This window comes from Tarenaya hassleriana, unplaced genomic scaffold, assembly GCF_000463585.1.
Source record: "Tarenaya hassleriana unplaced genomic scaffold, ASM46358v1 Cleome33, whole genome shotgun sequence".
NCBI lineage: Eukaryota > Viridiplantae > Streptophyta > Magnoliopsida > Brassicales > Cleomaceae > Tarenaya > Tarenaya hassleriana.
Genome location: NW_010966459.1, coordinates 249166 through 263552, shown reverse-complemented (window position 1 = coordinate 263552; position 14387 = coordinate 249166). Strand labels below are relative to the sequence as shown.

General features: G+C 38.5%; 3 protein-coding genes and 1 non-coding gene across 4 annotated transcripts; 3 read left to right on the top strand and 1 right to left on the bottom strand.

Moving 5' to 3' along the window:
- Window positions 1-2076: 2076 nt before the first annotated feature.
- LOC104821265 (LOB domain-containing protein 36) lies at window positions 2077-5048 on the top strand. Its single transcript, XM_010552072.1, is given in 4 exon segments — window positions 2077-2238; window positions 2917-3003; window positions 3005-3955; window positions 4695-5048. Coding segments are annotated over 2 exon segments (933 nt in total). The 5' UTR covers window positions 2077-2238; window positions 2917-2944; the 3' UTR covers window positions 3879-3955; window positions 4695-5048.
- Window positions 5049-6095: 1047 nt separating this feature from the next.
- Window positions 6096-6167, top strand: TRNAE-UUC. Its single transcript has one exon. It is a non-coding gene; the product is annotated as a tRNA-Glu (tRNA).
- Window positions 6168-6273: 106 nt separating this feature from the next.
- On the top strand, window positions 6274-8749 carry LOC104821262 (autophagy-related protein 101-like). Its single transcript, XM_010552070.1, has 7 exons — window positions 6274-6412; window positions 6573-6609; window positions 7163-7248; window positions 7421-7516; window positions 7791-7956; window positions 8068-8227; window positions 8539-8749. Exons 1-7 carry the CDS (start codon window positions 6380-6382, stop codon window positions 8612-8614), a joined length of 654 nt encoding a protein of 217 aa, XP_010550372.1. The 5' UTR covers window positions 6274-6379; the 3' UTR covers window positions 8615-8749.
- LOC104821263 lies at window positions 8607-12215 on the bottom strand. Its single transcript, XM_010552071.1, has 12 exons — window positions 12061-12215; window positions 11882-11944; window positions 11658-11723; window positions 11473-11571; window positions 11187-11273; window positions 10524-11096; window positions 10003-10434; window positions 9841-9902; window positions 9641-9746; window positions 9420-9499; window positions 8992-9210; window positions 8607-8876 (listed from the first exon to the last, which is right to left on the bottom strand). The coding sequence occupies exons 1-11, from the start codon at window positions 12124-12126 to the stop codon at window positions 9072-9074; spliced, it is 1773 nt and encodes a 590-aa protein (XP_010550373.2). The 5' UTR covers window positions 12127-12215; the 3' UTR covers window positions 8607-8876; window positions 8992-9071.
- Between the last annotated feature and the right edge of the window lie 2172 nt (window positions 12216-14387).

Below are 14387 nucleotides of genomic sequence, written 5' to 3'. Positions count from 1 at the left end.
ATCATATTTTAACTATATATCTCGCTGAATTGAGCACTGTATATGTACCATATGTTTTTTTTTAATATATAGTCGCAAGAGCTATTTATTGGAATCTTTTATATCGAAAATTTCACGTTAATGATACTATTCATCGTATATTATTGTTATAATTATTATTTTACCTTATGAAAAAATCATGCAGGAAACTTTATATGAAGCTGATCTCTTTTTCTTTCTTGTACTACATCTACGATTTTCAACGGTTTTGTTGGTTATGGTGGTTATTCAGTTCATATTTTGTAAAATTTTGGGTAATTTTGTAGCAATTTAAAGTAATAGAATACGGATCTTTTGACCAAAAAAAACAATTGGGGGGAAAAAGAGGGTTTAAGCGATATTCATACATACAAACAGACGCCCTTCCCGCATCCACTCCGGTTTGTTACAGTCTTTCCTCCAAAGACATGTATATTCACAAGGACATATTTTTTCCACCTATATATACATACAGTGGCGGATTTAGAAAATTATTGAACAGGGGGCAAACATAATTTTTTCTATTATAAATGGGGGCATTTCTAATTTTATTTGCAAATTTGTAAAAATTTACAAAGAAAAATACAGTTTTTAATTAAACTAATGGGGGCCTTTGCCCCCATTGCCCTTAACGTGCATCCGCCACTGTATACATATATATGATATATATATAATATATATATATATATATATATGTGTGTGTGTCTCTCTTTCTCTCTTCGATTTTACGTTTACGACGCTTGCAAGTTTTGATTAATTTTTAGTCTCGGGGTTACAAACGATCAACCTAACGAAGCAAAGGACGAGCCCGCCACGAAATATATATATATATATAGTTATATTTATTTATTTAGTGGGTATTTGTGCAGCCAAGACTTGAAATATCCGATTATTTTAGTAAAGTGATCGAAAATATAATTTGACCAAAAAAAAAAAAACAAAAGCTGAAGAGATCGAACCCTTAGGAAAAAAAAGATGTCATCTGCATCCATATACATATACATATATATATATATATAATTCCATTTGCTTTTTGAGACCATTAAGACACACTTACGCGTAGAATATAAATCAAAATCTTAGACTTTATACGTGTGTGTATATAGAGTTCAATCATGGGTTATTTCAGATTCAGGGAGATTTAAAGTTGTATTTTGACCAAACGGAGTACGGCAGCAGCGGTTGATTGGTTTTAGATCCTTCGGCACCGCACGTGGAGAACTTGCGCAAGGCCGTACTTCGAGCGAGTCTTCATGTGTTGAATTACTCAAATGCCCCCTCCACGCCCAGCATCTTTTATTCTCGGTCCTTAATTAGAAATCTATAAATTATTTTTTAGAAGTCTGATACATACACACTGCATCATTTTACACATTGGACATTTGATTTTTAAAATTTTCACCCAAAACGCATTCAATAATTCTGTTTGGCGAGAAGCTTTTATTATTAAAAGAATGCATCAAATAATCTAAACATTATTATATAATGATAATTGTTATTAAGTGGAGCTATTAGATATACTAAAAGCATATAATAAGATTAAGACTGTATTAGATTGTGGATGGTAAACAAGATTTGATCCCCGAAGAAAAAGGTTAAAAAAATCATTCTGGGGATATATGTATTCTGTAGGGCTGACCTGTTCAATTTAATGCTTACGTTTTCGTGGGGATTAGAGACGAAAAGGACTAATCTGGAGATGGGGACAGCGGTTGAGGGTATTTTAGTAAAAACAATAATATGAAACAGGGACAAAAAGGTAACTCATGGGGTGCATTCATGAGGTGCTCAGGTTAAGAGATCGACCCCAAAATAAAATTAATAAAAATGGTGATGATTATGGGATCGGACGGCTGAAAACTCACCTCTCCTAATCTGAACGGCAACCGTTTTGTCGTATTCGTAATATTAAGAAGTTTGTGCCGTCATTCGAAAGGCTTTCCTTCTCGTCTTTCTCTAACTTCTCTTCCTTTTCTCTGTCGGCTTCCGGGGATGACAGATCCGATCAAACTCAGGGTTTGGTCTCGAAACCCTTAAACGGAGAATTCTCTCTTTCATCGTCTCTGTTTGTACTTCTTCCGATCACCTGACAAGTTCGCCGGAACATATACGCTCGCGTCTCTCTCTCTCCGCAGTTGGTATCAGACATGAGAGAGAGACGGCGATAAGGAACGAGTTCTTCCACGAAGAGAGAGAGAGAGCGTGTTGGAATTTGGAAAGGTTAGATTCTGATCGCGTAAGTGAGATTGATTTTCCATTTAGTTTTGAGTTTCTTTCTGAAACCGCGGTGTGTGATTTGATTCAGTTTATCGACCGATATGGAAACATTTTCTTTTATTTTTTATTTGAATATCATTTGAAGATATCTGGCGATTCTCATGGCGACACATTTTCTGGTCATCGTAACTTGGGGTTTTCTATTTTCTCGCCTCCCAAACAGATCTGAAAAGAGAAGATTTTGAAGACCCTCTTCGCGTTTCCTCAGTTCTGGTTAGTAACAGCTTCCCTTCGATTCTCGTACTATTAACTTCCTCGAATCCAAAACCCTAGCCATGAGCTCGTTTTCCTCTGCAAGTTTTTAGCATCGTGATTGAACAAATCAGTTTCCTTTCTAGTTTTTGCTGTATCTGGTCGTACCCTTTTTTGCGAAAGTTGTTTCGTTTGATCAGGATTCACTATTTCATAGCCCCTCTCTCTCTCTAACGTCTCACCGACCGTGGTCTCAAAAATCGGTGACGCGAAGCTTCCTCGGTGCATTTATTTCCACGATCCCTATTTCCTCACTTTCCAATGACGGATAAAACAAACACAACATTTGTATCCATATTTTTATAAATCTTGGTTACTGAATTTCTTATTACATCGGTTTTGTTTCCCCATCTTGGCTCTATGTTTCAGCCTTATAGCGAGAGATTGGGAGATAATAATGTCGTCGTCAAGCTCTCCCTGCGCGGCATGCAAGTTCCTCAGAAGAAAATGTACGCAGGAAATTCGCCTACGTCCACAAAGTTTTCGGGGCAAGCAATGTGGCAAAGCTTCTAAACGAGCTCAGCTCTAACCAGAGGGAAGACGCCGTCAACTCCCTCTTCTACGAGGCCGAGGCCAGACTCCGTGATCCGGTCTATGGCTGCGTCGGCCTCATCTCTATCCTCCAGCACCGCCTGAAACAGCTTCAGCACGATCTGGAGGACGCCAGGAAGGAGCTCGCTAGTTACATTGGTCCTCAAGCTATGCTTCCGATTCTACAGCCTTCACCACCTTTCATGGCGGCGCCTCAGCCACTGCATCAACTTGCCCTCGGAAACCCGTCGTCCTCTTCAGCTGTAATGGCGGCTCAACATCACAATATGGTGCCTATGATGGCTATTCCGACCGCACAGCCACATGGGCAGTTGTTTCTGCGTGACCCTCATCACCACCAAAATCAGCAGCAGCAACAGCAGATTTTCGAGGCTCAGCAGTTAGCAGCCGCAATGTTGGTAAGAGAAGCGCAGCAGCCGGAGTTGTTTAGAACATACGGCGGCGGTTTCGACTATAACCAGAATCAGCAAAACCAGGCTCAGGTTGAGATTGTGAGGTTGAATAGTGGGTTTGATTCAGCGTCCGGTTCGGTCACGGTAACCGGGTTTAACCAGACGAGCTCTGGTGCCACGGTGTTGTCGCCATCGTTGGCTCTCGGCAGCTTCGACGGTCCACCCAATTATCAGACCCATCAATCAGAACAGTTACACCACCAACACGAGTCTCAGCTTTTCACACAGACGCAGTCTGCTCAGCCGCGACAACAAGCGATTGAAACGCAGACGCAGCCAAAGTCAGAGAGCGAGGAGGGAATCGGTGCTATCGCTCCATCTTGTTGACAAGAGTTTTCAATATAAAGGAAGAAAGTCGCGGCCTTTCTCCCCCACTCGCTTGCCCTACAATTCCATTTTGCAAGGTACGTCAAAATCCGATCTTTCCTAAATCTCAGTCATCCATTCGTGCATGGGGTTTTCATGATCTGCGTTTTGATTGTTCCCTCAACAGTGTGGGGATTGTATAGATGGTAGGAGGTTGTGTATGCGCTTTTTGCATTTAATGCAACCTTCTGTTGCTGCTGATGACGGGGTTTAATTATGCTGTCTTTTCACCAATGGTTACTGTTGCAAATGGAAGCCTTGTCATAGAATCATTGTTTTTAGGAAGTCTTGCCATTTCTTTTCCCCCAACTCTTTTCTCTTCTTTTGAAATTCCTTTTGTTAGCTGATTAATCTAAAAAAGGGTTTTCATTCTCCCTCAAATTCGTGGTTTGGGTCATGCCACCAAAATCTTGATTTCGACTTGTGAGTTGTGATTATGGTAAGTTTTATATGTTTATATGTAAAGGAAAAACAGTGGATTGACTTGTTCCACCTAATAAAGGTGAAAATGTGAAACCAAATCGATAACGTGTGTGGCTCAATCTCAACTCAAAACCCTAAGGTCCAAGATTTACTTTTGCCTTTCTCTGTCTGAAAATCTCACACACTTTTTTTCTCGGAAAGACAGTGTCAACCCCCCTTGACTTTTTCCTTTTCCACTGACAAGGACCTCGCTCGTGCATTAAGCCTCGAAATCTGAGCCATACGAGTAGACGTTTTGTTCATTGGATCCATCGCTTTTCTTATTATTATTTTCCTCCTCGACTTTTCTTGCAGTTGAAATCTCTGACTTTGCTCAAGCGAACGACGAGATTCGGAAACGGCGAGAGAGGAATATGTTTATGCAGAAACAAAAGTCAGCGTTGTTTGGTTGATTCCCTATGCCTCTCCTTGAAGATCTCGCCCCCGCCGGTTCCAATGCCATACTACGGTATACACTTCTTCACTTCTCTCTTTACCTCTTTTAGGGTTTCTTTTCCTTTTTTTTTCTTTTTTCTTTTTGCATATGCGCAGCCATGTAAATCATAAGTTGGGGAGCCCTCCCTTTGTTCTTCTTGCTTTCTAATTCTGAAACCCTTTTTGTAGCTTTTACTAGATTGCTTAATAATATTTTCGTGCAACTTAATTATATAAAACATCCTTCTATAAATGTATATTGTATATATAATATATAGTATAATTAGATAAAGTTATGGAAGGGTGTGGAATGCTTTGGGATGAAGGTAATGTTGGGTCATTTATTAAACAGGATTTGTTGACCAGTGATGAATTTATTTGGCCTTTGAATGATTGATATTTTCCACTTGTTAACTAATGAGTCCTAACATGCACATGTTACTATTTCACTATCTCCACTATATATGTATGTATGTATCTAAGACAATGTTTTAGTAGCATTAACTGTCTTCAAACCAAAAGTACTTTGATCATAACTTCGTCTGATGATGCAGAAGTTACATTGGTTTAAAAATCTTACGGATGCATTTTACTTAATTATCATCGGAAGTTGCAATAAATTATAACATTAATTGTAAGTGCTCATAAATGAGCAACTGGCTTTTTGCTAATTATATATGTATGGTTTATTGGGTCAGTTCGCATGTGCGTTACACAATTATATATATATATATATATATATATATATAATCTTAGACCACCAGGTTGATGCTTAGCAATAATGAAGGTGATGAAATTGATGACCACCGGTCATTAAAATAAAACATTGAGCCATTAATTGCGCACTTACCCATAAACCCAATTCACTGATTTCATCAAATAATAAATACATCTCCCAGTGTACGTACCATATTGTTACTGTTTTAAATGGGTACGTATACATAGCGAATGCTGTTCTACGATCATAATAATAATAATAATAATAATAATATGATAAATCAACACTTCCAAAAACTATATGTCATCCAAGGTTCGAAAACACCAGGACTGGCCTATACATTTATACATTCAGTCAAGTGTGATTTAACATTGGAAAATTAATATGCGAGGCTTGGTTACTATTGCCAATAAGCAGACAGAAAAGCATAAACCCTCCTATGTGTGTGTGTATATATATTCATTTGACGATCGTTAGTAATATATATGATGAGATTTTTGTTAATTCAATATTTAAATATTGATTCATTACAGATTACATTTCTTAAACAATTAGGTAACACATCCGTTGTCGTCCAGCGGTTAGGATATCTGGCTTTCACCCAGGAGACCCGGGTTCGATTCCCGGCAACGGAATTTTTTTTCAAAATCACATGGGCCAAATAATTGGGCTTACACAATGGGCTTTTATTAAGATCCTTGACAGCAAGAGATTACCGTAAAGACAAGTGCCCCAAGTCTCCCAAAACCAAATCGCCGAGGAGTTTTGTTTCAGTTTCTTCCAAGTCTCAAAGAACATAAATCACCGTCTCCGATCCTGCAATTCCCGAATTTTTGCTGCGGTGACTATGAATTGCGAAGTTTGTCAGCTGAGGGAACTGGTACCGGTCTTTATTCTTGTCTGATCCAGCAGTCCGATCTTAGTTATCGACTCGTGCTTTTGTCTGGGACTCGGCTACGTTGTTGCCTGTCTCTTCCCTTTTTTTTTCGGGTTGGGTTCGATTCGTTAAGGTTTTCCATCGGTGTTTGATATTTTCGCAGGAAGTCGAACACTTTGAGATACGTGAGGTTCTTCGCTGTAAGTTTCCGACAGCTGAACGCTTCTGTCTCTAGTTTTGTGTTTTGGTTTATTTAGTTAGGTTTGTTTTTTTCCTATGTTCTTTTTGTGCTCTCAAACTGCGTTTGATTCATGTCTCAAAGTGAAAAGTGAATAACTTGAAGAAAATCCATGAAACTGTGTGATTAATTGGAATTGAAGCGGTCGTCTTTATGGCTGAATGATATGGAGTTTGATCTTATGGATCAGGGGATACGATAAAGCTAACTTAATCTCGTAGAAGACAATGCCTAGTAAATATGGAGTTGCATCCTATTTGACATTGGATCTTCTTGTGTAATCCACACTGCAATGTATTTGTTTCAGTTCTTGCATCTCTCTCTGTATGCATATGCTTCACAATACTAAAAATTTGGACCCATAACCGAATCTCAAACTGTAATCTGTAGATCTTGGACGGTTTCATTGACGATTAAATGTATTTCATTGCTAATATTTTCTTAATTAAAAGTTTAGAGTGCTAGCTTTCTTGCGGTGGTTTGATCAGTGTTCTATGGTGTCGATTTGGCTGCAGGCATTCTACATACAATTGTCTTTCATCGGGCGCTTGGTCTTATTCGGCCTAAGGATATTGATCTTGAGCTTTTTGATATCACTTATGTAAGACAGTATAATTTTTTTCTCCTTCTCCTCTCTTTTTTGCTTTGTTATGTCAGGAAAGGGTTACTTCTGTTCTTATCTTTACGAGTTATTTTGGTACTTTCATTTCAAGTTCCGGGGGTTAGTTATGACTTCATGTTAATCATATGTTCTGTCCCCCCATGTGTCGCAGGTACAATGCGGTGAGAAGGAAGTGGAAAAGAAAATCGACGAGAAAATAGACCAATTCATAAGTTGGGTTGATAAGCACCCAAACAAGAAAAGCCAGGTACGTTTTTCGCACATGTCTGAAAACCGGCTTATATATGCATCTGACAAATATGATAATGGTTTTCGGACTGAAAAAGGTAACCAGATTTTTGCATAACTCAAGCACCAGTCTTTAAGCTTTTTGCATATTTCATCAGATCATGCTTGTGGTTCAATGGAAAATAGTATAGAGCTAGTAGCCTGCCTGTCACATTTTGTTCCCTGACCTTCTCTTACCCATCCTCCATTGTTATTTATGCTTCTTCTCTTTGTTTTTTTTACAATCATCACAGATATGTTTATCATTTTATGAAGTTAAAAGCAAACAGCCATCTTGGTTCACAAATAAAATCGAACGGCTTTACTGGGAGCAATGGTACATCAATCTAAACGTGACTCAGCCTGCCAAATCCCAAACCATAAAGCCCCATCTTTCTAAAGTACTTGTAAACCCAGGAGGTAATAAGGTGGAATTAGATTTTTCCCCCCATTTTCTGCAGATTTTGCACCGTCTTTCTCGAGAGGAAAGTGATTTTGATTCTTCTCATCTGCTGTGGAAAATGATTGCAGAGGCGTCGGACCAGGAGAGAGGTGCTCGTAGGACATTGCTCGAGGCATCAGTTCAAGAGGTCCTTTTCCAAATCATAAAGTTTGTGAACGAGAAAAAGGATCATGTTCCTCCCATAACTGATGGTGTGCTCTACTTCCCATTTGAGATTACTATCCCAAGGTACTGTTTTCTTTCTTACATTCTTAGATGCATAATGGTTTTCTACTTTTGTCCTGGTTCCTCATACTCGATATTCCTCTTGACAACTAGACCTTGCACTACTATGTTAATGATCCACTCAATGCCCTCTATTGTTAATGGGTGGATCTACAACCACAGTCTTTTGGATAGATCATGTGAAACCTTAGTTTTAAGACCACCTTAAAGTTTTTGTCTTTAGTTGAATTTTGACCCTTGTTGACTAAGATGAGTGACCCTACGGGTTGAGACAGTCATTGCTGTTTGGTTTCTGATCCGACCGTGTGTTTCAGCTCGTCGGATTCTGCCTTTGGGATGGATATGATAAAGAGGATGCTCCAAACAGGCCACCCGACCATGCTCAGCTAAAATCCAGCCCCATAGTTCCTCAGGAATAAGTCCACTTACTGTCGGTTACATTTACATATATGCTGCAACAGGGTCAGACCTATCTATCCCATCAGATTTCTGTATATATATATAATATATGCTCATTTGTTGCTTCTTCTGATCAGTCATATGCTGTGTCCAAGATCTTACATTCTGTTCTGTTCTTATGGGTATGCTGACCAATGTACCCGTGTGGGGCGTTTATTCATGGCCAAGGCAGAGCTCTTGAAACCTCGACAAACTGCCCACAGAAAAAGTTCAGAAACTTGTATTATGGCCAAATTCAAGAAAGAAAAAGCTAAAAGTGCAAGTCTTTACCGTAGAAAAGGAAGGATTTATAGTTTAATAATGCTCACCGTTGTAGAAGGGCTCGTGGGTTGTAGGGAAACAGTTTCTTCTGGTGCAGTTTCTCAATTGACCTCTTCAAGGAAAGCAGTCATTCTTTTGCATCTTCAATCTTGGAACTCTCTTGCAAAGTTTTTCTCTTCTTTGAAGAAGATTCATCTGTGGCTTTTTTCTCTGCTAACCGGTATTCCAGGAAAATGTTCCATGAATTACAGACGACACGCAAGCACCTGCAAGTAAACATGGTCAAGAAAGAATGTTATCATGGCAGATATCAAATGTGACTGCACACACGATACACAAAAGAAATATAGACATTAGGCCACATGCTATATGGTCGTAACCCATGAGACCATGACCACCAGCAAGTCAGATTTTTGACCATGACCAGAGTTGATATACAAATATCTCAGAAAGGGAAAAAAGAGAGAGGAGTGACCTTAACAAATATTCTGCACAACTAGTTCCAGTGTCTCTAGATATGAGGTAATCAAGAAGGACTTGATGATCATAGTGCAGCTGTAAGCAGAAGAAAAAGAAAAGCAGAGCAGTGATCACGATTACGGATTGCAACAATGGCCAATAAAATCACCAAATCTTGAACTTATACAAGAATTAAAACCCAAAAAGATTCCAAATATCGGAGTGTTTATCACTTGCCTCTGAAAGAAATATGCAGAATAGGCTTAGAGGATTGAACAGGATGGATAAGCTGAAGATAATAGTTTGTTCTTCATCTCGGAGCGAGATCTTTTCTTCACTGAACCTATGAGCAAGCAGTGTTCATGAGTAGGATCATAACAATAAACTTAACCCTAGAGCTCAGAGCTATATAACCATATCTTAAATCTCCTTCTTACAGTTTCTCTCCATGCAATGGTACAGACAGCAGTTGCAGTAGGACTTTAAATAAAAGATCATCCTAAGTCAAAAGACAAAACATATCTTAGGCCTCTTGATTGTCATAAATCGAATGGAGGAAAACCCACAAACGCAATGGCGGATGTTTAAAAAGAGCAAACCTCGTGCATATACAGCCGGATGAAGGATATAGAGAAATCCATATTTTTCTCAAAACAAGTGCCTTGGATGGAAAAAGTATAACCTGGAATTTGTTCTTCAATCCATTCATGAATTTCTTTCAGCCCTTTCTTTCTACAGTCACGCTCACATCGATCATCAAAATGTTTTCTTGAACTTATCAAGGTGAAGGAGCACCTTAGGAAGAGGAAAACAGCCAATCTCTGCAAATGGTCGGAATATATCTTACGAATCTCTCCATTCGACAAACTCGACAGAAATGGAGAGCTATCCAAACAATTATCTTGAACAGGTCCGTGTCTACTTATAGGTTGTTGAAGAAAGCCTTGATAATGGAGATGCAGATATTGCAGCCATGAATGAAGAGTAGTGCAATTTAACTCAGACAGGTAACTGAGCCTGATCATCAATACCTACAAAAAGACAGAGATAACAAAAACTGCATCCACAGTGAGAGCATTACGGAAAAACGGATCAGAGACGTACAGAAAAAAGAACGTACCAATAATTTGTGCATTAGGTATCTTGACATGCAAGTGTCAATCTGATTTTCTAGCTCCGGATGGCACCATTGCAGGAGATCTGGAACAAGGTCGATGATTTTGGGAAGAATCAAATTTGTCGGCCCAGAGCTGCTAGAATCCTCAAGAAAGCTGCATTGCCGTATCAGAGAACAGAGGAACTGAACAAACTCCCCGAGAAATACCAGCTGTTGATCATGGCCTGTGACGTTTCCAAGAGGCTGAGCATGAGCACGGGAATTGATTTCACCATCGCCGTGCAATTTATCCAGTAGACCATGAGGAAAGCTTGCAAGAACAGAACTGATAGATTTATAGAATACACCAAGAAGTTCATAATTCTCTTCTCCGTTCAAACGCTTTAGTATGTTGCGAAGAACTCGAAAAATGCCAAAGCCCATGTACCGGTCAGTATTCTTCAGCTTATGTTTTAATACATCAAGAGAATTGGATAAATTGAAATCAATCGCTGAGGTTAAATCAGGACACTGAAATTTGTAGACTGAGTGAACACAGTCACAAAGGGTACGAATGAAAACATCCCATTGTCTTCCCTGCAGAAACAGAGGAACAGGAAATGAGTAATAGAACATGTTGCAAGAGACACACATTCAAAAATATCGAATGAGGCAGAGGCAACTCACACATTCAACCAGAAACTCCGATACTTCCACAAGAATACTGACCGACAAATGTTGAATATATGGACTCTTCATGCCTAGCAATCCGACCTACCCGATAAAGCAGAGCTAAAGAATCAAGCTAATTGGACAACATACACATCAAAGGTACAACCTTTCGAGGTTTCTGAAGTTCCTATCAAGAATTAGAAATGAAGAACTATACATTCACGTCTGTTGTGACAAAGTTTCATAATTCTGAATTGATAGGTAGAGAATTTATATGGGGAGTGACTAAGGAGTAACTTACAAAATCAGCAACAACATCCACTAAACAACTATACTCCAATTCAGAAATCGAAAGAGCAGCCGGAGATTCCTCATCGTCCTCAAGCTGTTCTCCTGTTTCCTGTTGAACGGCAGAAGAAATCAATCAAATAGCATCAACAACCACTACGTGTCCATGGAATCTCATAAACCGAAATTGATAGTAACCGATGAACTCGCCATGGCTGAATCACTGCCAGCTTCGCTAGTCCAACGCTGGATTTCCCTTAACACCTGGAATAAGGTTAAGAACGGCTCAGAGAGAAAAAAAAACAAGGAAGAAGCTTTACAGAAGTGAGAAGCTTCGATTTCAGTAAATCGATGCAAAATGCAGCAACCGAACAAGGGTTTCGATGAACACCAAAAAAGAAACTGATATCATTCAATTCAACCTGAGATAGAGAAATAAGCAAATCCTTCTCCATCTCCTTCGACAACGAAACCCCTTCGTTTTCCTACATGTTTCATGCCCAAGTTTAGCACATGAACACGCAAGTCTGCGCATTCTAATCGATTTCCGACATTTAAAGACGGGGGATGAAACGGACCACAAGAAATTGAGAGCACTAACAGTGTAGCGTCGGAGACGATGATCGAACAGGACGCGGAGACTCGAAGCCGTCGATTTGGTCGCCATTCTTCGCCGACGACTCTTCTCCCTCGCCGGGAAAAAGAGAGAAGTTTGTCGAAATTCTCTTTTTCCCCCGTTGTTCCGTCGCCGGGCAACGAAACGCTGCGTTTTATGACGAGCGCCCTAAACGCTGCGTTTTATCTGAGAATAACTTGGCTTACGACGGGTGGTAACGTAATCGTGCAATCGCAGCGATTGCGACTTCTGGTGATTATGGGTAATTGAAAAAGTGATTGTTGGAATCGTAATCGCAATCGCAACAAAACATCAATATTCTAATCGCAGCTAAAAGATTACGTTATAATAACGTTTTATAACGTTTTGATTAAATGACCAAAATACTCCTAATATTAATTAGTATATATATACATACATATCATATTATATATATAAAGAACTTACGTATATGTATATATACATAAAATATATAAATACATATATATATATATACATACACACATATATATATATACACAAACAATCATATATACATATATATATATATCTATATACACGTATACATACATATATATACATATACATATACATACATATATACACACATGTACATATATAAACATATACATACATACATATATACATACATATATACACACATACATACATATATATACACATACATATACATACATGCATACATACATATATGCATACATATATACATACATATATATACACATACATATATATACACAAACAATCATATATACATACATACATCTATATACACATAAACATACATACATATATACACACATACATACATATATATACATGCATACATATATACACATATACATATATAAATATATACATACGTATATATACATATATATACACATATATATACATACATGTATACATATACACACACATACATATATATATATATACATACATACACACATATATATACATACATATATACACACATACATATATATATATATATATACATACATATATATATTTATATACTTACTACATATATACATACCAAAATTAAAAAAATATATTAATAATTTTGTTTGGTATATATTATGTTTGATATTGTTTGGTTTTACTAATAAATATTTTTAATATTAAAATTATCTTTGAAAATAAATTAAATTTGATAACAAAATAATATTTTCAATTTTATAATTAATTATTTATAAATTTAATAATTATTTAATATTAAATAATAGTAAAAAACTAATTAAAAATATTTTAAAAATGGTTAGTATTATATATAATGATGTATTTTTTTGTAATTTAAATCAAATCGCAATCGCAATCGCAATCGCTGTCAACCAATCGTTCTAAATCGCAATCACTCGTAATCGCTACCAACAACAGTTTTTTTACCAGTCAGTACCAATCACCTAGAATCACCAGCAAACGCATTGTAAACGCCCGCAATCACCGCGATTGCGATTCCACCAGTCAACACCTTGGTCGGTTTAAAGATTCAACCGGAGATAGCCAAATATTTTTTTTGGTTTTTAAAATTTCCGTTGCCGGGAATCGAACCCGGGTCTCCTGGGTGAAAGCCAGATATCCCAAGTCCTAACTGCTGGACGACAACGGAGATAGCCAAAGATGGTAAGACCGCACTTTGATTGTAAAAAAAAAAGTATCATCCTTTGCATTCGAAAATACGAGTTCGAAGACTCTGATACAGACAGAAGTAAAGTAGCAGCTTAGAGCCAAAACGCGCACGTTTCCTATTTTCTACGTTCTTACAGAGATAGTAGTGGAAGTAGTTGCTGTGCTAGTAATAACCTAAACCCTAAACGGACAAGACACACACTATCGAATCTCTCAGACACAGAAACTGTGACATTATCGCTTCATTTGAGCGTTTTCGCCGGCGTTGAGATGGCAAGTTCCGGCCACGTGAAATACTCTCCGGCGACGAATCCGGTGCTGCCTTCCAGGCCCTCCAGCTGCCACGTGGCGGGCATTGGAAAAGTGGGCCCACCGTTATCTATAGCTGTGGAAAACTGCCAGACTGCTCTTCCAAGCCCGAAAGCCACGTCATCATAACTCGGCCCCAGACCAAGCCCAATCTCACTGAACCCAAAATGCCCATCTGGCCCATGAGCCGCCATGGCGGCGTTGCTGTTGAGCATTGACGTGAAGCTCCCACAAAATGACAACGCGTTTCCTTTCACCTCGTAGCTGCCGCCGTTGGAATCTGCCGCGGAGTCCGAGGATGAGAAGATCACCGGCGTATCCGGTAACGGGAGGCACCGGCTTTCGGC